Below are 21,149 nucleotides of genomic sequence, written 5' to 3'. Positions count from 1 at the left end.
CAGATGACTGACTTGCAGTCTCCAAAATGGTGTGAGTCAGTCCTTCTAGTGGCCTCCTCCCCCACCGCTCTGGTTCCCTGGAGAACTCCACTGGCGCCTCATCTGATGGCATCTGCTCCAGAGAGACGTTTGTACTCTTGAGGAACGTGTACGATGTTCCCGGCAGCATGAGTTCTCTCCAGTCACGTCTCTGGGTGATCATTCAAACAAACGTGATACCTTTGTGCCCTGGAATACGGCACAGCAACAGGCAGAAGCTGGCAAGTACCTCCATGAAATTATTTATTATTATTAGATTATTTTGTCAATCGTGGGGCTTGAACTCAGGGCTTGGTGCTGTCCTTGAATATTTTCACTCAAGGCTAGCAACCTGCTACTTTGAGCCACAGTTCCGCCTCCTGTTTTCTGGTGGTTTCCTGCCTGGGCTGGCCTCGAACTGCCTCCTGAGTAGCTAGATTTGCAAGTGTGAGCCACCAGCATTCAGCAGGGGAATTCTTATTTTGCCACTGAGTCACAGTGCCAGGCAAGCAAGCACTCTACCACTAGGCCTCATTCCAGCCCCAAAGAAATTATTTTGAGTGACAAAATGCCAATCCCAAAGTCACCTAATTCTATCCACATTGGTTCGTGTTTTTACAGTATGTATGATCCCTCAGAGTGTTGTGATTGGAGAGGGAGAAGAGTCGAGCAGGGCAGGAGTGGGGACGCTGGGCAGAGCTACGGAGGGGTAGTGAGGAGGTCAGGTGATATTACCGCAGGGTGACGGTTGTTCAAGGCCCGTGATAAGATCACACAGACCTGCACACACAGGATGCACCTCTGCTGGGGCCTAGAGGAACCAGTCACGTCCTGAGCTTTGCTCTGGTGCTGTAGTTGCATAAGATGCTGGCATCAGCTCCAGGGGAGGGCACACCGGGCGCTGGCTGAGCCTTCCCGTCTCCTGTGTCTGTGTGTTCATTAAAAAAGGTGAGATTGGCTGCTGCAGTGGCTCACACCTGTCATCCTAGCTGCTCAGGAGGCTGAGGTCTGAGGATCCAGCCCTGCCACAAAAGGACCTGAGACTATCTCCAATTAACCTCTAGAAAATGGGGATATGGGGCTGTGGCTCAAGGATAGGGTGGTAGCCTTGAGCTGAAGGGCTCAGAGTTCAGCCCAGGCCGAGTTCAAGCCCTTTGACCCACCAAAAAAAAAAAAAAAAGAGCCTCACAGGGACTTTTCTGCCCAGGCTGGCTTCAGTGGCTTCAGTGATCCTCGGAGCTCAGAGAGCTGGGATTGTAAGTGTGAGTATCAGTGCCAGGCTGGGGAATCTCTTAATGGCATAGACATGGGCCCATGGCTCCAGTGTGGAAACACATTCCCCAACCACTTCTGCAATCCCTGGTTGTATCTATGGTCACACACCAGGCCAAACAGCCACTTCATGAATGCCAGAATCTCACAGAAATCAAGCAAGTAAGAAGCCAACATGGGGATAGGGGGTAAGGTGACTCACTTTTCATCTCAGCTACTCAGAAGGCAGAGATCAGAAGGGTCAGGGGTCAAGGCCAGCCTGACTCAGCAGACAGACTGGGTTTGGTACACATGTCATCCGGGTATGGGGTAAAGTATGAGCAGTGTAAACAGGAGGCTCCAGCCACAGGGCAAAGGGCTGTGCATGTAGAGGAATTAAACCTCTGTGTCTCCATAATTTTACTGGGAAGCTGAACCTGCTATAAAGAGGTAATACAACATGTATGTACATATAATTAAAGCCAGGAGCTGGGTGCGGTGGCTCACACCAGTAATCCTAGCTCGCTAGCTAGACCTGAGGCTTCTTCAGTCTAAGGACTGGTGTTCAAAGCCAGTCAAGCAGGAAAGTCTGTGAGACTGTTTTTGCTTTTGCAGGCCCTGTGGCTTGAAATCAGGGCCTGGGCACTCTGTCTGAGCTTCTTTTGCTCAAGGCTAGTGCTCTACCACTTGAGCCAAAGTGCTACCTCTGGCTTTTACTGAGAACTTGATTGGAGATAAGAATCGCACCAACTTTTCCGTCCAGACTGACTCAGCCTTTTGAGTAGTGAAGATTACAGGTGTGAGCCACCGCACCCAGCAGAATTGACATTTGTTTTTTTGCTCAGTCATGGGCTTGAACCCTGGGCCTGGGCTCGTCAGCACAAGGCTAGTGCTCTTACCACTTTAGCCACAGCACCATGTCTCATTTTCTGGTTAATTGGAGGTGAGAATTTCACAGACTTTTCTGCCCAAGCTGGCTTGAACCACAATCCTCGATCTCAGCCTCTGGAGTATGGAGGATTACAGGGGTGAGTCACTGATGCCAGACACAGTTCCCGACACCTTATCTCCACGATTAAACAGCAGAACATGGGAACTAAAGGACTGTCTCAAGGGGTAAAGACAGTGCTCAGGCCCAGAGTTCAAGCCCCAAGCCTCAGGGCTGACCAAAAAAAAAAAGAAAAAATTAAATGTAAAATAATAAAGCATACCAGCTAGGCGCTGGTGACTCAGGATCCCACCTGTAATGCTAGCTACTCAGGAGGCTGAGACTCTCGGATCTCAAAGTCAGCCAGAGTAGGAAAGCGCATGAGCCTCTTATTTCCTATTAACCATCAGAAAACCAGAGGTCATGCTGTGGCTCTAAATGGTAGAGCACTAGCTGTGAGCGTAAAAAGCTCAGGGACAACCCTGAGTTCAACCCCCACTACTGACCAAAAACAAAAAACAAAAGAAAACACAACAAAAAATACCAAGTATTGAATCCAAGAGAAGACTTTGATGGAGGAGGCGACACTGTTCAAAAAGAAATATACTTATCACCTGACTCAAGTAACTGTCACCTCTCTGTACACCACCTTTACGATGGACTTTTTAAAAAGTAAAATGAACTTTCTTGAGTTGGGGATTTTACGACTGCAGCTGCTGGGAGGCTGAGGCAGGAGGACGAGAATTTGAAGCCAGCCTGGGCTGCACAGGGAAACCCCGTCTTCAAGCAAAGCCACCAAAACCAAATGTGAGTGGAGAGACATTTCCTCCCTCTCTTCCTCAACCTCTCCATCTCCATCTCTCCCTCCCCCCTTTTTCTTTTCCTACTGAACTCAGAGCCTCATTCTCAGTAGGCAAGCATGGCTTGAGTCAGGACCCCAGCCCAGGGGACAAGGCCAGCGGTGCTGTCCTGGGGCCTGGCACTCCGCGCAGGCGGGGACATGCAGTTCTCCACGCTGGAAAACAGGAGTTGTCCTGGGAAACGACCCGGGGAGTGGTTCCCCCCTCACACACTGCTTCCAGATGAGCTTGGCGCTCTGTAAACACCCTGAGCTCACTCGCCAGGAGCAAGTGGGGAGCCCAGGGCAGAGGAGACCACGTGTTTATGACCCACCAGAGGAGGACTTGTCCTCACACACCACACAAGCCTGCAAATCGTTGAGTCTTGGCCGTGCTTCCCCATGGGGTTTCTTCTTCTGAAGTCTCTCCGAGGCCCATTCTGTCCTCCACAGCTTTCCACAACCTCCAAGCTGCACCACACCAAACGAGAGGCAGGGGGGGCTCTGAGGGCCAGCTGTGGACACCGCCCTGCTGGAGAGGGAGAGATGGCCCAGGGGAAGCTGAGCGTGTATGCGTGCGTGTGCGTGCGTGCGTGCGTGTGCATGTGTGTCCTCTACCACCAGGCTGCACTCCCACCCCTGGTCATTGGCATTCTGGTCAGCCGGTGGCTGGGCCCCGCCCTGTCTGCTGCCAGCCCTCTGCATTTCACCAGCCAGTCTGCTTCTTCTCCCCATCCCCAGGACCTCTGTGATGCCCACTCTCTGCAGAACAAGTGGGGCTCTGGCTTGTTCACATCTTGGAATCCAAGAATCCCTTGAGCGGGAGGCTGGTGGCTCAGGCCTGTACTCCTAGCTAGTCAGGAGGCTGAGATCTGAGGACTGTAGTTCGAAGCCAGCCCTGGGCAAGAAAGTCTGAGAGTCTTATCTCCAGTCAATTACCCCAAAAAGCCAGAAGTGAAGCTCTGGCTCCGGTGGTACAGTGCTAGTCTAGAGCCAGCACCCAAGCCCCGAGTTCTGGCCACAGGACTATCAAAAAAAAGGGGGGAGGGGGGAGTGTGGCCTAGTGGTAGAGTGCCTGCCTGACATGCACAAAGACCCGGATTTGATTCCTCGGTACCACACACGTAGAAAAAGCCAGAAGTGGTGCTGAGGCGCAAGTGGTAGAGCTCTGGCCTTGAGAAAGCCCAAGGACAGTGCTCAGTCCCTGAGTTCAAGCCCAGGACTGGCAAAAAAAAAAAAAGTCAGATAGAGAGGTGTGGCCCAAGTGGTAGAGAGTCATTGTTGAGAGCTAAGGCTGGGACAGCACCCTGGCCTGAGCAAACCCCAGTCCTGGTGCACACCCCAAAGTGCCCATCTCCGTGGAGAGCCCCGTGCTCCAGCACACAGGGAGGCCGCCAGTGTTTGTTGGATGACCAATGTGTCCAGGGACAGGGGCTCTCGGCAACCATCTCCCGCAGCGCTGGTGATCCAGCACAGCACCCTGGGCTTTCTGGTGGGAAGACCTGCCTGGGCTCCCTTCCCTGAGGCGGCCGAGCCCTGGGAGAGGGGGCCCTGCACCTGTGGTGTCCTCAGTTCTCCGCCAGGGGCCCCCACCAAGCAAAATCCAGCCCATCCAGGGACCCCACCTGGCCAAGTTCCCAAAGCTGGAGACTCCTCCCTTCAGCTCTGGTCCTCCTCTCTCGTCCGTCCTCCCTTTGGCTCTGGTCCTCCTCTCTCGTCCGTCCTCCCTTCGGCTCTGGTCCTCCTCTCTCATCCGTCCCCCTGGCTCTCTCCAAGGCCCCAGTCCCTGAGAATATCTTTCACTGGAGCGCGTTCTCCAGGCCTGCCCCAGCTCTTTCTCAGAGACAACTCAGTCCCTGCCCTGGCCCTGGCAGAGCTCCCTAACTCTCTCCTACCCATCTTGGCAGTTGTTCTGAGCTTTGGCTGTGAGCTTTCTCCCCTAGGGCAGGGGCCAGGCCTCCCCTGCCCTTGCCCCATCCTGTCAGGCCTGGCGGGGGCACTTGTGGCCCCAGGCTTTTCCATCCAAGGGCAGAACACCAAAAAGCCCTCTTGGGCCAAGTAGGAGAGTTGGGGTACTGGCTCACCAAGGCTCACGGCACCCTCCAGACCCTGTCTCTCCCCTGGGGCATGGAAGAAAGGGCTGGGGGGGGGGGCTGTGCTACCGGGAAACAGGCCTGCCAAACTCAGAAGTCTGGTTCTGGAGACTGCGGCTTGGAGGGTGGGTGACCTCCAGGTCCCGCCCCCCCCTCGGGTCCCCAGCTGGAAGAAAGACGCCTTTGCCGGGCCTGGGCCTCCCGACCCGGCCTGGGCAGCCGGCCCAGCCGGCCCGATTTGTCCCTGCCTGCTTTTCTGGCTGCGGCCCTGCAGACCCCGCTCGCATCAAAGGCAGCCCTTGAGCCCCCAAGCTCCCCGCAGGGCTCCTCGCGGCCCGGGACACAAAGGAGGCTGGCGGGGGGCCAGGGAGCCCGCTGGAGGGGCGGAGGGCCGGGAGGGCGGTGCTGGGTCTGCGCCCACCGAGCCCTCCCGGCCGGGCCCCGGGTGTCCTGCGGGGCCACCCTCGCGCACGGAGGCCCCGGAGGGCCGGGGGCGGCCCGGGGCTGCGGCTGGGGCCCCGCCGCGGCGTCTCTCCCGATGGCAGGCTCGGCCCGCCCGCCGCACGCCCCGGCCCGCGCGGCCCGCGGGGTCCCGGCCCGGCTGGCGCGGGCAGGGCCTGGGGCGTCCCCGCCGGCCGGCGTCGCGGGGCTGCGGGTCCCCGGCCGCGCGTGCCGGGCCGTCCGCTTTCCTCCCTCCGAGCGGGGCGAGGGGGGACGTCGCCGTCGCCGTCCCCGGGCCTGGGACCCGCCCCGCCCCAGGCCCCGCCCCGCCGCCCCGCCCCAGGCCCCGCCCCGCCCCTCCCGGGCGCCTACCCCGCGGCCCCGGCCGCCCCGGCGTCCTCGCCCGCCGCCCGCCCGCCCGGTCCCCGCCAACTCCTCGCCCGCCCGCCCATGGCGTGGAAGGCGCTGTCCCTGCTGCCGCCGCTGCTGCTGGCCGCGGTGGGCCTCGCCGGCCTCCTCCTGCTCTGCCTCCCCACGCGCGACGTCCGGGAACCGCCGGCTCTCAAGGTGCGCGCCGGCGGGAGCGCGGGGCGGGGGTCGGGCGGCCCGGAGCCCGGCGGACCCTCCCGGGCCCGCGCCGGGACCCCGCGCCGAGACCCCGCGCCGCGCCCCGCTGGGCCGCCAGGCCCTGCGCTCCGCCCTCCACGTCCGCGGGGCGCGGCGCTTCCGGGGCGTCGCGGTGCTGGAGGCCACGATCGCGGGAACTCCCGGGCCGCGGGGCCGCCCGCCCGCGCCCCTGCCCGCCCGCGCCCCCGCCTGCCCGCACCCGCGCCCCCGCCTGCCCGCCCCGGCGCCCCTGCCCGCCCGCACCCGCGCCCGCGCCCGCACCCGCCCTGCGCCCCTGCCCGCCCGCGCTGCGCCCCGACCTGCCCGCCCCGGGGCCCCTGCACGCGGGGTCCAGGCCGAGGGGGCCCCGCGACCCCCGGGCACCCTGGGCCGAGGTCCCGCGGGGCCGCCCAGGCGGCTGGTGGGTTTGTCCCAGATGGGGCGTGCCAGGTGCGGGGTCTGCGGACCCTTCAAGCCGGCCACCCTGGTGCTCCGCCCGCGGAGTTCTGACCTTGAAGAAGGGCCCGGCCATCCAGAGGGGCTGGAGCTGAGCTGGGCGGGCTCCCAGCCAGGCTCTCGCCTTTAACCCTCACTGGGGTGTGCCTTGGGGGAGGCCGGGTCCCCCATGAGCCTAGGAAGGTGGCGGTGTTAGAGGCGGGGCCCTCCAGCCTCCCTGCTCTCTGATGGGTTCCTGGTGTGCCTGGCGGGCAGCAGAGTCCCCCCCACACCTCTCATTTTTGGCCAGTCTAGGGTTCTGCCACTTGAGCCACAGCACCACTTCTGGCTTGGTATGTGGTACCAAGGAGCCAAAGCATGCTAGGCAAGCACTCTAGGCCAAGCTCTCTGCCCCAGGACAGCCTTCCAGGCTGGTGTTGGCCCCACCTGAAGCTAGCCCTTAGCCAGGCCCCTAGAATGGTGGGCAGAATTTGTAGGCAGGTTCTAGACCAAGCACCTTACATGCTGGGTACTGAGGACACCCCGACAGCAAGCAAAATCCATCTCGCCCCTCCCAGCTCCACAGGACTGGCCTCTCTGCCTCTGGCTTTGAGGCTCAGAGAGGAGACACATATTGGAAGCTCATTTCCAGCCCTCACATCTACATCTTCAGGTCTGGTTGAAGTCAGGGCAGACAGCTGCAGAGTATGGAGTGCCAAGAAAGAAAGACAGGCCCAAGGAGTTTTATCTGCAGCTGTGCGTCTTCCCTCCTGAGCCACACCCCTCAGAGCCCCAGGGCAAAGTTGCAGATGTAATCCTGGGCCCAGGCTTTGCCTCTCCTAGGAGGGCTGCATCCTGATCCTGGCTTTGGGTCTTCAGGCAGTCAGAAGAGAGGGTCACTGATAGGCCTCTGCTAATTCTTCTTCCATCAAAGCTGCATTACTGTGGGTATGGCACACAGCTTACCACAGTTGAAGCAGAAGTAGAGCGCTGGGGTGGGGGGGAGGGCTCTAGGGCTCCTGGACCTCCCAGGCTGACTCCTCCCCCTCCTCCCCTTCTCTCCACTCAGTATGGCATCGTCCTGGATGCTGGATCCTCGCACACATCCATGTTTATCTACAAGTGGCCAGGGGACAAGGAGAACGACACAGGCATCGTGGGCCAGCACAGCTCCTGCGATGTTCAGGGTGAGATTGGGGCACCCGACCTGCCCCAGCCTCAGCTCCCTATGGGGGTCTCAGGTTCCAGGCTTGACTGACCCTCCAGGTGGTGCAGGGCAGGGTTTGCTTCAGCGGGAGTCTCAGAAACAAAGACTGGGAGCGCTAAGCTTGGGAGGGGCTGTGTGTTCTAGAAAGGGGGGGGGCAGTTTGGGCCTGACTAGCCTAAGACAAGCCTCTGGGATCTGAGGCTCCAGCACCCACATCCCGACTGGTCCCTGGGGTAGTTGGACCGGCTGGCCACTGTCCCGTGCTTTGTCCAGGCACCTGTGCCCACACCCACTGGCCAGGCGGCAGCTTCAGAGCCTGGGCGGCACCTGAGCTCCTTTGTGTCTGAAATGGGCATCTTTGGGGTGTAGGTGGGGAAGGTGTGCCTAAGCTGCCACCTGGTTGGGAGGCAGGACCCCAACCCCAGCAGCCTGTGGTCTACCTGGGGGCTGTCTGCCAGGCCTGGCCCACACCCAGCCCCTCTGTAGGTGGGGGCATCTCCAGCTATGCCAGTAACCCTTCTGGGGCCGGCCAGAGTCTGGTTGAATGCCTTGAGCAGGCACTTAGGGATGTGCCCAAAGACCAACATACCACAACCCCGCTCTACCTGGGAGCCACGGCGGGCATGAGGTTACTCAGGTGAGTATTCCTCTGCCTTAACCTCGGGGAGGTGGACCTGAAGCTGCTGGCACCTGCTTGGGGCTGGAAGACTCCAAGGAGGGGGCTCTCAGTCCTCCCGCTTTTCAGGGGAGGGGTCCTCTCAGTCTTCGCTGCGTCATGGGGAGGGGTCCTCTCAGTCCTCTCAGCTCCACGGTGAGGGGGCCTCTGAGAATCCTCCCTGGTGTGCAGTCTCACCAGTCCGGAAGCCTCTGCCAGTGTGCTCGGGGCCGTGACTCAGACACTGACCCAGTACCCCTTTGACTTCCGTGGTGCACGCATCCTCTCTGGCCAGGACGAGGGAGTGTTTGGCTGGGTGACAGCCAACTACCTGCTGGAGAACTTCATTAAGGTGGGTGGGGCCCGGTGGGGGCTGGCGGGGGTCTGGTGGGGGCCTAGCAGGGGCCTGCCCACCCTCTGACCACGCCTCCACTCTGCACAGTATGGCTGGGTGGGCCGGTGGTTCTGGCCCAGGCGGGGGACGACGGGGGCCATGGACCTGGGAGGAGCTTCCACGCAGATCACCTTTGAGACGGCCAGTCCAGCCGAGGACCCCGCCAGCGAAGTGCAGCTGCGGCTGTATGGGCAGGAATACCGCGTCTACACGCACAGCTTCCTCTGCTACGGCCGAGACCAGGTCCTCCAGAGGCTGCTGGCCAGTGCTCTCCAGGTGCTGCCTCCCTGCTCTCACCTCCTTAGGGGACAGAGGAGGAGGGACAGGGCCCCAGGGGGCCCCAGCCTTACCAAAGGCCTTGCAGCTGAGGGCCTGGACCGACTCCACTGGGGGCCTCCTTCTGCCCAGCAGGGGGTGGGGGCGTTGATGGCGCCAGGACACAGTGCGGTTGCTCTAGGTGATGTGGGGGCCGTCAGGAGGCCGGCCCTCCGAGGCGGGGTGGCGGGTCACGCGGTACCGATTGCCCTCTGCTCGCCCCTCAGACCCACCGCTTCCACCCCTGCTGGCCACGAGGCTACGCCTCCGTAGTGACCCTTGGCGAGTTGTACCGGTCGCCCTGCACAGCAGGCCTGCGGCCCCCAAGCTTCAACAGCAGCACCACAGTCAGCCTGTCTGGGACCAGCGACCCCGCCCTCTGCCATGACCTTGTCTCCGGCCTCTTCAACTTCTCCACCTGCCCCTTCTCCCAATGTTCCTTCAACGGGGTCTTCCAGCCCCCTGTGGGGGGGCCCTTCATTGTGAGTCCTGGAGGACAAGGGGACAGGGGCCTGAGGTTCTCAGGCACGGGCCTCCAGTGACCCTGCTCCTTCCTGTAGGCCTTTTCTGCGTTCTACTACACCTTAGACTTCCTGAGAACTGTGATGGGTCTTCCAGTCGAGACCCTGCAGCAACTGGAGTCAGCCACCATTACCGTCTGCAACCAGACCTGGGCTGAGGTGAGGCTTGATCACCTTCCCCCATCCCACTATTCCTTCCTCCTCTTGTGTGGAGGTCTCTCAGCATGCCACTGTGCTGAGGAACGACCACGGTGGACTCGAGACATGGCCAAATATAGCTGGGGGCTGGGGTCGAGTGAGCTGGGGTTTCCGTGGTTTTCTTAGGTCTGACCCTGCAACCACTCATGGAGGGCCAAGGGAAGCAGGAGTTGAAAGCTCTGTGGAGCACTGTAGACGGAGTGGGAGGTACCTCCCGGGCAGTGTGGGGAGAATGGCCAGGCCGGGGAGAAGCAGGAGTTCAGAGCTCTGCAGAGCACTGTGGACAGAGCAGGAGGTACCTCCTGGGCGGTGTGGGGAGAATGGCCAGGCGGGGGAGAGATGTGGCAGAGAAAAGTGGCAAGGTTTGGGGTGGAAGGTGAGGAGCTGAACGGACCATGGGGTTTTTGCCCTCTGCCTCTGGCTAGACAGTAATTTTTTTCTAAGGAAAGAAAAGGGGAGCGGTCTGAGCAACCAGAAGTGCCCACTGGCGACTCCTGAAGAAACAGGCCAGGCCCGGTCCCATCCGCCTAACAGCATGCAGACAAAGGGGACTTAGGAAAGGTGGCACAAGGGTAGATGACCAGATTCAAACCTGGAGCACTGGTGCCCTTGCCCACATAGCAGCAACTCTACTGCCACCCTGCTGTCCCCTCAAGGCTGGCCTTTCAGGCAGCGGTGCTGACTGGGGGGGGGGCTGCCACCCTCACAGCTCCTGCCTTGAGGGGGGGCCGTCCTCCTGCGCACTGCTGTTTGGCTGTGCATGTGGGACAGTGCGGCACTCCCCTGCGCTCACTGGCCATGTCCCACCCTTGTCCCAGCTGCAGGCCCAGGCGTCAGGGCAGGAGGCCCACCTGGCCAGCTACTGCGCCATGGCCATGTTCATTCAACAGCTGCTGAGCCGCGGCTATGGGTTTGACCAGCACACGTTTGGTGGTGTGGCCTTCCAGAAGAAGGTAGGCGCAGGGTGGAGCGAAGCCATGGGCAGCTGGGGTCCCCGGGCTGGGGGGGGGGCAGGCCCACCTCACGGGGCCGCGACCCCGACCCTCCCTCCCAGGCCGGGGACACGGCGATCGGCTGGGCACTGGGGTACATGCTGAACTTGACCAACCTGATCCCGGCTGACCCGCCCGGGCTGCGCAAGGGCACCACCCTGACCTCCTGGGCGGCCCTGCTTCTGCTCTTCGCGGCCCTGCTCCTGGCCGGGCTGCTCCTGGTGCTGCGCCAGGTGCGCTTGGCCAAGCTCACCAGCGCCATCTAGGGTCCTGGGGGGAGCCGCCCGCCACCATCACCATGGGGAGCTGGGAGCCAGGATCCAGCACCCACACCCACGGGGTCCCCGCAGACCCGAGCACCCCCTCAGTACCTGTGCTCCACTACTCCAGCCCCACATTCTCCCCTCCACGACTCCCTGCTCCCCCTGCCCCTTCCAGCCTGGGGTTCTCTTCAGTGCCTCCTGCCCTCCCTCCCCCGGGGTAGCAGGTCCCTCATCTGTGACTCGGGGCAGGGGCCCCAGGGAGGGAGGCCCTCTGTAGGGTCTGGCCTGGACTGGGGGTGTCTGATCCTGCTTGTAAACATTTTGTAATAAAAGTTATTTCCCTAGAGCTGAAGTCCTCACCGTGTAAGGCCTGCCCCCCTTACTGACCTGTCCCCCCAAGTCCCCAGAGTGGACACAACGCTTCCTGCCTCCTCTCTGGCCCAGACTCGGGGCACCCCTTCTCCACTGGGAGAGTTCCTGAGTCCTTTACTCTTCCCTGACTGTCAAAACCAGGACGGACTCCAGGTCCTCTGGGTTCTGACCTCCAGCAGGCCTGGGGCAGGGGAGGTGGCCGAAAGGGGGGGCAGTGTGGAAGGCCGGGCTTGAACCTGGTGTTGGGGCAACGTCATGACACCCTGAATTCTCTGCACCCTACCGGCCGCGCAGGATGAGCGGTCTCTGCAGTGGCTCTCGCCCGGGTGGATGGCTCGGCCCCTGCCCTCCACATTCCTGTGCTTTGTACTTTTCCTGCACGCCTGCTCGGCCAGCCTGGGCCACCGGGGGGAGGCTGCCCAGGGAAGCGGTGGGGAGACGAGGAGGGCCCGCGGGCGCCCCGTCGCGGGTCCCTGGGGCCTGGCCACCTTGGACAGCTCCCAGGGGTTCGGGCCGCCGCTCCAGGCCGCGCTGGCCCCCTGGTGGCCGCCGCGGGATGCAGCCGGGGCGGCCGTGGTTTCCTCGCCTTCCTCCGGGCGCGGCCCTGGCGTCTCCGGGCACCGGGATTCCCTGGCTCCGGGGGGCGGCGCGTCCTCCAGGACATCCCGGAGGCTGGGGCGGGCGGAGGGGGCGGGGCTGGCGGGCGGCGGGGGCGGGGCGGACGGACGGAGGCGGGGCTGGCGGGGGCGGGGCTGGCGGACGGGCCCCGCCCCCCGCAGGTGGCGCGCGCAGGCGCACTCCCCGCACGCGCGCCGCCCGCCGCCGCCGCGCCGCGCTCCCGGATCCGCCGCCGCAGCGTCGGCGCCGCCTTCCCCTCCCTCCCCCTCCTCTTCCCTCGCCGCCGCCCCGCCTCCCCGCCCCCGCCGGCTCCCGGTTTCTCTCGTCGCGGCGGCGGCCGGAGCCGGTGCGGAGCCGGGGCCCGCGAGGTGCCATGCTGCCCGGGCGGCGGCGCTGAAGGATGGCGACGCCGGTCCCCCCGCCCTCCTCGCGGCACCTGCGGCTGCTGCGGCTGCTGCTCTCCGGCCTGGTCCTCGCCGCGGCCCTGAACGGCGCCGCCGCCAGCCGCCCTGGTGAGCCAGCCTCGGGCGCGCGCCGCCCAGGGCCGGGGGCGCCGGGAGGGATCGGGCGGCGCGCCGAGATGCCCCGCCGCCGCCCCGGCCTCGCCCCGCCGCAGGCCCCGCAGGCCGCGCAGGCCCCGCCGGGTCGGCGGCGGGCCCGGGCCGGAGGGCCGGCGGGACCTGGAGCGGCTGGGCCCGGGCTTCTCCGGACCCGGCGGAGGCGAACTGAACGTCACGCCCTGCGCGTCCCCGCGTCCCCGCGCCCGGAGACCCGGCCGGAGGGGCCCCGCCGGTGCCCGGGCCCGGGGTCGCCGCGCGCGGTGCGGGGCCTGTTCGCGTCCCCCCGGTGCAGTCAGCGCCCGCCGTGCTCGGTCCCTCCTGGCGGGTCTCACTTTCCCTGGCTGGGTCGACTCCAGAGGGGTGATCCGGAGCCCCCGGGGGTTAAGAGGTCTCCGGAGCACTCGCTTCTGCGGGGAACCCGAAGGAAGGGTGCTTTAGCTCAGCTTAGAGACGAGGAACCGAGGGGTGGAGTGGTTAGGGGACCGGTAAGTGGCCCCACTGGGATGCTACCCTGGGCGGCCTCATTCCGCAGGCCTGGCTTTGAGGGAGAGCCGGGCAGAGGTCCTCCTGGCTGCAGCACCCTGAAGGGGAGGTTGTCACGGCCGGAGGACGCCCCTGAGCGCCGAGCCTGGCGGTGCCCTGGCCTCGCTCCACGGGCCCCTGGGCGGCCCGGACTGCCCCTCCCTCCGCATCTCACCCACGCCTAGCCCCGTGTAGGTGGAGGCTCTGGGGCTCGCCAGCTGTCTTTGCCTCCCCTAAGGCTGGATGGAGCCTCGCTGCCAAAGATGAGCGGGAAGTAGCCATGCCCTGGGTTGTGCGGAGGTTGTGTGGGCTGCAAGACAGAGGGCGAGGGAGGACCCTGTAGCCCGCAGTGGTTTTGTGACACAGGTCTCTGCTGTGGGCTTGAGTATCGACCCGGCCGGTAGGTGGGGTCCATGTGAGCCCCTGCATGGCGCTAGCATGTAACTAGTTGGAGTTCCAGGCCCCGCACACTGACACCAGAGCCTGTTGATCCAGTCTGTGGAGGTGCCTGGCATGGGGGCCTGGGCCCACCTGCCCCGCTCTGCCCGACTTCCCTAGGGGTGGGGACACCGGGCGTCAGTGTACAAAGGGAAGGGAGGTAGCCCCGTCCTGGTGGCTGGACCCATGGTTCTCCCAGCCCCCTGGGCCCTGCCTAAAGTGTGGGATAGAGGCCAGCCTGAGAGAAAGGATCCCGTTGCCCAGTGACAGCCACCAGACCCCTGACTGCGTCCAGGTGGGAGGTTTGTGGGGGGGGGGGAGTTGTAGAGCTTGCTCTCTAGGCCTGGGCACTGTACCTGAACTCTACCTTGAGGCTGGCACTCTACCACTTGAGCCACAGCGCCACTTCTAGTTTTCTGATGGTTAATTGCATATAAAAGTCTCGTGGACTTCCGTGCCCAGGCTGTCTTTGAACCGAGATCCTCAGATCTCAGCCTCCTGAGTAGCTAGGACAACAGGTGTGAGCCACCGGCGCCCAGCTTATTCCTTAGCTTTGAAGCAACTGAATTTCTGTACCCCACAGGGGAAACAGGGTCTGAGAGAGCCACTGTCCCATAAGTACCATCTTCTGGGCCTCAAGTCAGGGAGATGACAGTGGGAACTGTCGTTCACCCACCCAGGCCTCCCGAGGCTCTGGATCCACCCAGATCCTGCTAACATCTTCCTGATTTCCGTGGCTTCTCTGTGCCTTCGGACAAGCCAGAGGCTAGGCAGTGGGGTGGCTACTGCTTTCCAAACCCACCCCTTGTTCTAGTCTCTTTCAGACTCCACTGCAGGATGGCAAATGGAAAAGCTCTAGTATTTGGGGAAAGTGACTACTCAGAGTCTTTTGCTGTTCCTAAGCTGAACCTGGGCTTTACCCTCTTGAGCTCTCAGTTGGTTACAAGTCCTGGCTCACCTTGAGGGTGGTAGCCAGTATTGGAAGGCTGGGTAGCTCTGCCCAAGCGAGACAGCTGGACAACTAGGGTCCAATTCTGTTGAGATCAGGCTTCGGTCTGGAAGGTGGACATGCTCCCGGGAGTGGGTGGGGCAGGATAGTTCCCATATGTCTTAGGACTGTTTGCTTCCTGGTTCTGATCCCTGGCTGTAGGGAGGAAGGGCCTGTCCAGAACAGTGTCCAGGCCTGTGGGGGAGGGGCTGGGAAGTGCTGCTTCAAAGAGACCAGGCCCAGCAGGCTGTGGCCAGTCTTGCCTCCTTCCTTTTAGATGCAGTTGCCTGTCCTGGAAGCCTAGACTGTGCCCTGAAGAGGCGGGAAAGATGCCCCCCTGGTGCTCGTGCCTGTGGGCCCTGCCTCCAGCCCTTCCAGGAGGATATGCAGGGGATGTGTGTGTCCCGGGGGCGGCGGCCGCCTGGTATGCAAGAGCTCAGGGTAGGGGGAGTGAGTGGGCCGGCAGGGGGGCCTCCCTGCTTCCCTGCCCCAATGCTTGTGCGCTCTCTTAGGGAACCCCTGTCCCAGAGTCAGTCACTAAATCCCTCTGGGGTGCTCACATTACTCTGGCAGCAGCTCCCTGGTCCTTTCAAGGTGGCATGGGCCCAGATCCTAAAGGTGGGCTGAGTCCTGAGGGCAGCAAGGCCTTTCTAGGGTGAGGGTGACATCAAGGGAGGAGTCAGAGTTCCGAGGCCCTGGCCTCAGGCCTCACAATACTTTGGGTGCCAGGGTGTGGCCTGTGAGACACTGAGAGGCAGGAGGCAGTTGCTGTAGCTTTGTCCCTTCTCGTTGTTGGGAGCTGTGGATGGGTACCTACCTTGAAGCTCCAAAAGGACCGTGAGGCCCACGATAGGAGCTAGGTGGGCCCGGCCAGCAGACGGCCCCCATGTGGCCTCCTCCTTGAAGCTCTGGTGTCCAGCCTGGATGTTTGGGCTTACTTTGGCTTCTCTCCACTGCCCCTGTTGGCCAGAGAAGGTAGTTGGGGGGTGAGATTGGAAATGCTGTGGCTGTGCTTTGCCCATCTCTGTGGACCAGGGCCAGGGTAAGGAGCTCCGTTCTTTTCTCCATCTGCCTGGTCTCCGCACATTCCCCTCATTCCGCCTCCCTTGCCTCCTTGCTGCCCACTTTTCCTGGGAACTGATGTGGTTCATGGGAAGCGCCCTCTGTTGTTTCTATGGCAACCTGGGAAGCTAAAGACCTTTCTGCCAGGCCCAGGAAGAAAGGCCTAGAGCAGGGTGGGTCCCTCTGTCTCAGGAGGGACTGGAGTTCACCTGACGCCCTTCCTCCCCAGAGGAGGACCTGCCCCAGCCCAGACTGGAAGATGAGATTGACTTCTTGGCACAGGAGCTAGCCCTCAAGGAGGGCAGGCACTCGACGCTCACAGCTGGGCCCCTGTCTGAGGTTCAGCAGCAGCTCCTGGAGCCTGGTGAGACCCCCGCCCCATTGCCCTGGTTTCTGCCACTTTGGACATCAGCCGTGTCCAGCTGACTTCATCTACCTGCTTTCCCAGCAGCGACCCTGGGGTTCTCCGAGAGGGGTCGAGGAGCCCAGCCCGGCCCCCCTTTCCCTGGTGGAGCCTCTCCATCCACGCCCCGCAGCTCCTCGGGCGCCCCCGTGTCGTCTGGGCCGGTGCACATGGCTCCCCTGGAGCCAGATGGTGGGCGTGGAGGCGGCCTCACCCTTGGTAGGGGGGAGCCCTGGGCAGCGGGCTGGGGTGGCGGGGAGCTGCGGGCCGGGCGCGGCGTCCCGCGGCGTCCCACAGCGAAGTTGCCTCCCCGCGCCCCTCCTGCAGTGCTGATGGTGGCGTTCTGCGTGGCCGGCGCCGCCGCCGTGGCTGTGGCCGCCCTGTGCTGGTGCAGGTGAGCGGCAGGCGGGCGGGGCCGGGCGCAGGCACGGGCCGGGCCGAGTGCCCGGGGCGGGCCTCGACCTCGGCTCCACTCCTGCAGGCTGCAGCGAGAGATCCGCCTGACCCAGAAGGCCGACTACTCCACTGCCAAGGCGGCGCCGCGCTCCCCCGGGACCGCCACGCCCGGGATCTCGGTGGGTGGGTGGGCCTGGCCCTGGTGCGGCCCCGCCCCGGCCACGCCCTCGTATGGCCCGCCCCCTCCCCTCGTCCACAGCCCCGCCCGCCCCGGCCACGCCCCCACATGGCCCGCCCCTCCCATCATCTGCAGCCCCGCCCGCCCCCGGCCACGCGCCCACACGGCCCGCCCCTCCCATCATCCGCAGCCCCGCCCGCCCCCGGCCACGCCCCCCGCATGAGCCGCCCCTCCTCTCGTCCACAGCCCCGGCCCCGCCCCCGCATGGCCCGCCCCTCCCCTCGTCCGCAGCCCCGCCCGCCCGGCCCTTCTCCCTTCCCCAGCGTGGCCCGGTCCTCTCCCCTCGCCCGCAGCAGCCCGGGGACCAGCGGCTGGCGCACAGCGCTGAGATGTACCACTACCAGCACCAGAGGCAGCAGATGCTGTGCCTGGAGCGGTGAGCCCCCTCCCCCCCAGCCCGGGGCCCCCCAGAAGCTGTGCCTGGGGCAGTGAGCCCCCCTCTGACCCCCAGCCTGGAGCCCCCCAGAAGCTGTGCCTGGGGCGGTGAGCCCCCTCCCCACCAGCCCGGGGCCCCCCAGATGCTGTGCCTGGGGCGGTGAGCCCCCCTCTGACCCCCAGCCCGGGGCCCCCCAGAAGCTGTGCCTGGGGCGGTGAGCCCCCCTCTGACCCCCAGCCCGGAGCCCCCCAGAAGCTGTGCCTGGGGCGGTGAGCCCCCCCACGATCCCCCAGCCCGGGGCCCCCCCAGATGCTGTGCCTGGGGCGGTGAGCCCCCCCACGATCCCCCAGCCCGGGGGCCCCCCAGATGCTGTGCCTGGGGCGGTGAGCCCCCCCACGATCCTCCAGCCCGGGGTCCCCCAGATGCTGTGCCTGGGGCGGTGAGCCCCCCACGATCCCCCAGCTCGGGGGCCCCCCAGATGCTGTGCCTGGGGCGGTGAGCCCCCCCACGATCCCCCAGCCCGGGGGTCCCCCAGATGCTGTGCCTGGGGCGGTGAGCCCCCCTCCCCCCACCTCCCCAGCCTGGGTCCCGCCCGCCCGCCCGCTGGAGATGCCCAGAGCAGCGGTCCCGCCCCCACCCAGGCATAAGGGGCCCCCCAAGGCCCTGGACTCAGCTTCGGACGAGGAGACGGAGGACGGGGACTTCACGGTGTACGAGTGTCCCGGCCTGGCCCCAGTAAGTGCGCGAGGGGAGGAGCCCGGCCCGGCCCCGCCCTCGGGCTGACTCGAGCCTTTGCAGACCGGGGAGATGGAGGTTCGCAACCCGCTGTTCGACCACGCCTCGCTGTCGGCGCCCCTGCCCAGCGGGCGCTCGCCGTCCTCGCTGCAGTGACCGGGCCAGGACCCGCCAGGCCTGGCGCCTCCACGGCCCGCGTCTGCGCCGGGGCCCGGGCCCTTCCACGGAGATCCCGCCTGGGACAGCAGGCCCAGTCACCGCTGTGCCTCCCCAGCCGGCGGCTAGGCCGATTAAAGCCCATTTCAAACCTGTGTGTGCAGGGCTGGTTAATCTGTGGCCACTCACCGCCCCTGGAGCCCTGGAACTTGGCCCCGAGTCGGGGCCTGGGGCCTCCTGCACCCCAAGCCAGAGGGAAGACCTGGGAACAAGTGCCTGCCTTTTCAGCCCTTCCCCGAGTTTCTGTTGCAGTAAGGAAGGGAAGGGTGGGTGTACGACAAGGCTGGCCCAGCCTAGAGCTGCCTTTTACTCCCTGGAAGGCTCCAGCTCCCTGTGGCAGAACAGGCTAGAGCTTGGTCTCAGGCTCACACTTGTAATCCAAGCTACACAAGAGGCTGAGATCTGAGGACCGAGATTGGAAGCCAGTCCAGGCGGGAAAATCTGAGACTCTTACCTTCAGTTAACTACCAAAGAGCTGGGAATATGGCTTCGTGGGAGAGTACTTGCCTGGCATGCATGAAGACCTGGGTTTGATTCCTTGGTGCCACATACACAGAAAAAGCTGAAAGTGGTGCTGTGGCTCAAGTAGTAGAACTCCAGTGTAGAGCAACAAACAAACCTCAACAGTAGCATCCTAGACCCTGAGTTCAAGCTCAAAGAGTGGAACAAAAAGGTGGGACGGGGGCCAGGTGCTGTGACTCACGCCTGTGGCCTGTCATCCTAGCTACTCGGAGGCTGAGGTCTGAGGATCAAGGTTCAGAGCCAGCCCAGGCATAAGAGGACCTGAAACTCTTGCCTCCAATTAACCTCTAGAAAACGGGAAGTGGGGCTTGGCTGAAGGGTAGGGTGGTAGCCTTGAGCTGAAGAGCTCAGGGACACCGCCCAGGCCAAGTTCAAGCCTCTTGGCCCACCAAAAAAAAAGGGGGGGGTGAAAGTGGAGCAGCCTGCGTGCACTGGGTGTGGGCATCCAACACTTCCTGTCTCTGGAGCAGGAAGCAGGAAAGCTACGGAGTATGCAGAGTGTGTACACTGTGAATGCCTTTCCCTGACTTCAGAGGGACGTGGGTCCTGCAGTGTATATTGGGGGCAAACCAGGTAAAGGGTTCACACACCCGGGTAGACTAGGAGGCCAGGTAAGGAGGTTAGATAGTCGGGGTTCCTCAGTGCCTTTAGCTGGGGTCCGGGACTGCCAAGCCCCAAGGAAGGAAGGGGGTTAGAGAACAACACTGTAATCCAACGTGCAGAACCCAAACCAGCCTCATCCATGGAGGAGAAATGGTCGTGTTCCTACCCTTGCAGTAGGGTGGGCAAGGCGGCTCATTCCTGTAAGCCACTCAGGAGGCTAAAACCTCAGAGCTGGGCTTAGAAGCCAACCCAGGCAGGAAGGCTCCGGAGCCTTGTAAGGTCCACCCAAGAAGTCCATTCAGGAGGCTTCTCTCTTTCCAAGGGGGGAGGTCACAGCTGCCTCTCCCCTCACCTGGCCACCCGGGCCCAACACCTTATCCACGCCCCTTCCCTGCATAGGAGGGGGCCAAGCTGCTGCACAGCCTTCAGCCATGCCTCTCCACCATGCACGGCTGGGTACAGTTCAGAAAAAAGAATCGTCCCTCCTGCCAGAATACCAGGTGGCATTCTCTTTTATTGGCCTACCTTAATCTTTATTTTTATTTATTTGTCTATTTACTTTTTGCCAGTCCTGGGCCTTGAGCTCAGGGCCTGAGCACTGTCCTTGGACTTTCTCAAGGCTAGAGCTCTACCACTTGAACCACAGCACCACTTCTGGCTTTTTCTATGTATGTGGTACCGAGGAATCGAACCTGGGTCTTGGTGCATGCTAGGCAAGCACTCTACTAGGCCACACTCCCCACTCCCAACCTTTTTTTTTTTTTTTGCCAGTCCTGAGGACTGAACTCAGGGCCTGAGCATTGTCCTTGGGAGATTCTCAAGCCTAGAGCTCTACCACTTGAGTCACAGCACCAGTTCCAGTTTTTCTGTATATGTGGTACCAAGGAATCAAACCCAGGTCTTCGTGCATGCTAGGTTAAGCACGCTACCACTAGGCCAAACTCCTGGCCCCCTGTGCACTGTCCCTGACCTCTTCAGCTCAAGGCTACTGCCCTACCCCTTGCCACTTCCCACTTGCTGTTAATTAGAGATAAGAGTCTCTCAGTCTTTTTTGAGGAGGAGGGGGAGGAGTCATGGGGCTTGAACTTGGCCTGGGCGCTGTCCCTGAGCTCTTCAGCTCAAGGCTACTGCCCTACCCTTGAGCCAAGCCCCACTTCCCATCTTCTAGAGATTAATTGGAGATAAGAGTCTCAGAGCCTGACATGGTGGCTCACGCCTGACATCCTAGCTACTCAGGAGGTTGAGATCAGAGGTTCATGGTTCAAAGCCAGCCCGGGCACAAAAGGACCTGAGACTCTTATCTCCAATTAACCTCTAGAAGAGGGAAATGGGGCCAGGAGTCTGGGGCAAGTGAAGAGACCAGTTTGGCCTTGCCAGGACCATTTGCCTTCTTTCCCTTTACCAGTGGCCCTGGCTGCTGTCTGGTCCCCTGCCCCAGGGCCCCTGGGGCACCTTGCCTTGCACCAGGGAGAGATTGGTCTCATCTCAGCCCTCTGTTCCAGTTGCCTGAGCCCTCAGCCCACCTGAGCCGACAGGGTGCCTCCCCCCCAGCAGCCTGTACTGCCTGGTGCCTCCCTGAGCACAGATGCCAGCGGGCCCAGCTCCCACTCCAGTGCGTTCCTGGGTAGCACCCATCCCTTTGGAGAGGCCTCCAGTCCAGCATGACTCTGGGGCAAGACCCTGATAACTAGAACCCCCAGATTCAGCCTTGGGAAGCTGTACTGCACCCTTCTATACCTCATGCCCAGCCTCTGCCAAGCCTGTGGGCCACAGGCCAGCTGCAGCCTCCCACCAGCTCCTCGGCATGCAGGAGCATGTCTTGGTACAGAATGAAAAAGGACATAGCAGGCGTGGCGTGCCGCACACAGATCACGGAGCGTCATTCTCCTGCCCATCGGAGGCTGGCAGGGGCCAGGTGGGACCAAGAGCATGGTCTTCTCCCCAC

The 21,149-nt window shown here is 62.9% G+C and overlaps 2 protein-coding genes across 5 annotated transcripts; both read left to right on the top strand.

Annotated features, from left to right (window-relative positions):
* Positions 1-5,988: 5,988 nt before the first annotated feature.
* Positions 5,989-11,501, top strand: Entpd2 (ectonucleoside triphosphate diphosphohydrolase 2). The gene is made up of 9 exons (XM_090329259.1): positions 5,989-6,136; positions 7,680-7,797; positions 8,304-8,454; positions 8,665-8,824; positions 8,915-9,142; positions 9,409-9,663; positions 9,742-9,861; positions 10,719-10,853; positions 10,955-11,501. Exons 1-9 carry the CDS (start codon positions 6,020-6,022, stop codon positions 11,156-11,158), a joined length of 1,488 nt encoding a protein of 495 aa, XP_090185385.1. The 5' UTR covers positions 5,989-6,019; the 3' UTR covers positions 11,159-11,501.
* Positions 11,502-12,371: 870 nt separating this feature from the next.
* Npdc1 (neural proliferation, differentiation and control 1) lies at positions 12,372-18,174 on the top strand. Of its 4 annotated transcripts, none has more exons than XM_090330981.1 (8): positions 12,372-12,657; positions 15,945-16,079; positions 16,167-16,337; positions 16,446-16,512; positions 16,600-16,693; positions 17,046-17,128; positions 17,770-17,863; positions 17,927-18,174. In XM_090330981.1, the coding sequence occupies exons 1-8, from the start codon at positions 12,546-12,548 to the stop codon at positions 18,017-18,019; spliced, it is 849 nt and encodes a 282-aa protein (XP_090187107.1). In that variant the 5' UTR covers positions 12,372-12,545; the 3' UTR covers positions 18,020-18,174. The 4 variants fall into 4 exon arrangements, with proteins under 4 accessions (XP_090187107.1, XP_090187105.1, XP_090187108.1 ...); XM_090330979.1 differs by having other exon boundaries at positions 12,373-12,657; positions 16,164-16,337; XM_090330982.1 differs by having other exon boundaries at positions 12,375-12,657; positions 17,049-17,128.
* Positions 18,175-21,149: the final 2,975 nt, after the last annotated feature.

This window comes from Megascapheus bottae, chromosome 3 (assembly GCF_031878675.1).
Source record: "Megascapheus bottae isolate mThoBot1 chromosome 3, mThoBot2.hap1, whole genome shotgun sequence".
Classification (NCBI taxonomy): domain Eukaryota; kingdom Metazoa; phylum Chordata; class Mammalia; order Rodentia; family Geomyidae; genus Megascapheus; species Megascapheus bottae.
This window is presented reverse-complemented; position numbering and strand designations above follow the sequence as displayed.

Excerpts from the sequence above, each read along its gene's own strand:
- Npdc1 (XM_090330979.1), top strand. The coding sequence starts at position 12,546 with ATGGCGACGCCGGTCCCCCCGCCCTCCTCGCGGCACCTGCGGCTGCTG. Across the intron at positions 17,129-17,769 it reads CAGATGCTGTGCCTGGAGCG|GCATAAGGGGCCCCCCAAGG; the intron begins GTGAGCCCCCTC and ends GCCCCCACCCAG. Across the intron at positions 17,864-17,926 it reads AGTGTCCCGGCCTGGCCCCA|ACCGGGGAGATGGAGGTTCG; the intron begins GTAAGTGCGCGA and ends GAGCCTTTGCAG.
- Entpd2 (XM_090329259.1), top strand. The coding sequence starts at position 6,020 with ATGGCGTGGAAGGCGCTGTCCCTGCTGCCGCCGCTGCTGCTGGCCGCG. Across the intron at positions 6,137-7,679 it reads GGGAACCGCCGGCTCTCAAG|TATGGCATCGTCCTGGATGC; the intron begins GTGCGCGCCGGC and ends CTCTCCACTCAG. Across the intron at positions 7,798-8,303 it reads CAGCTCCTGCGATGTTCAGG|GTGGGGGCATCTCCAGCTAT; the intron begins GTGAGATTGGGG and ends GCCCCTCTGTAG.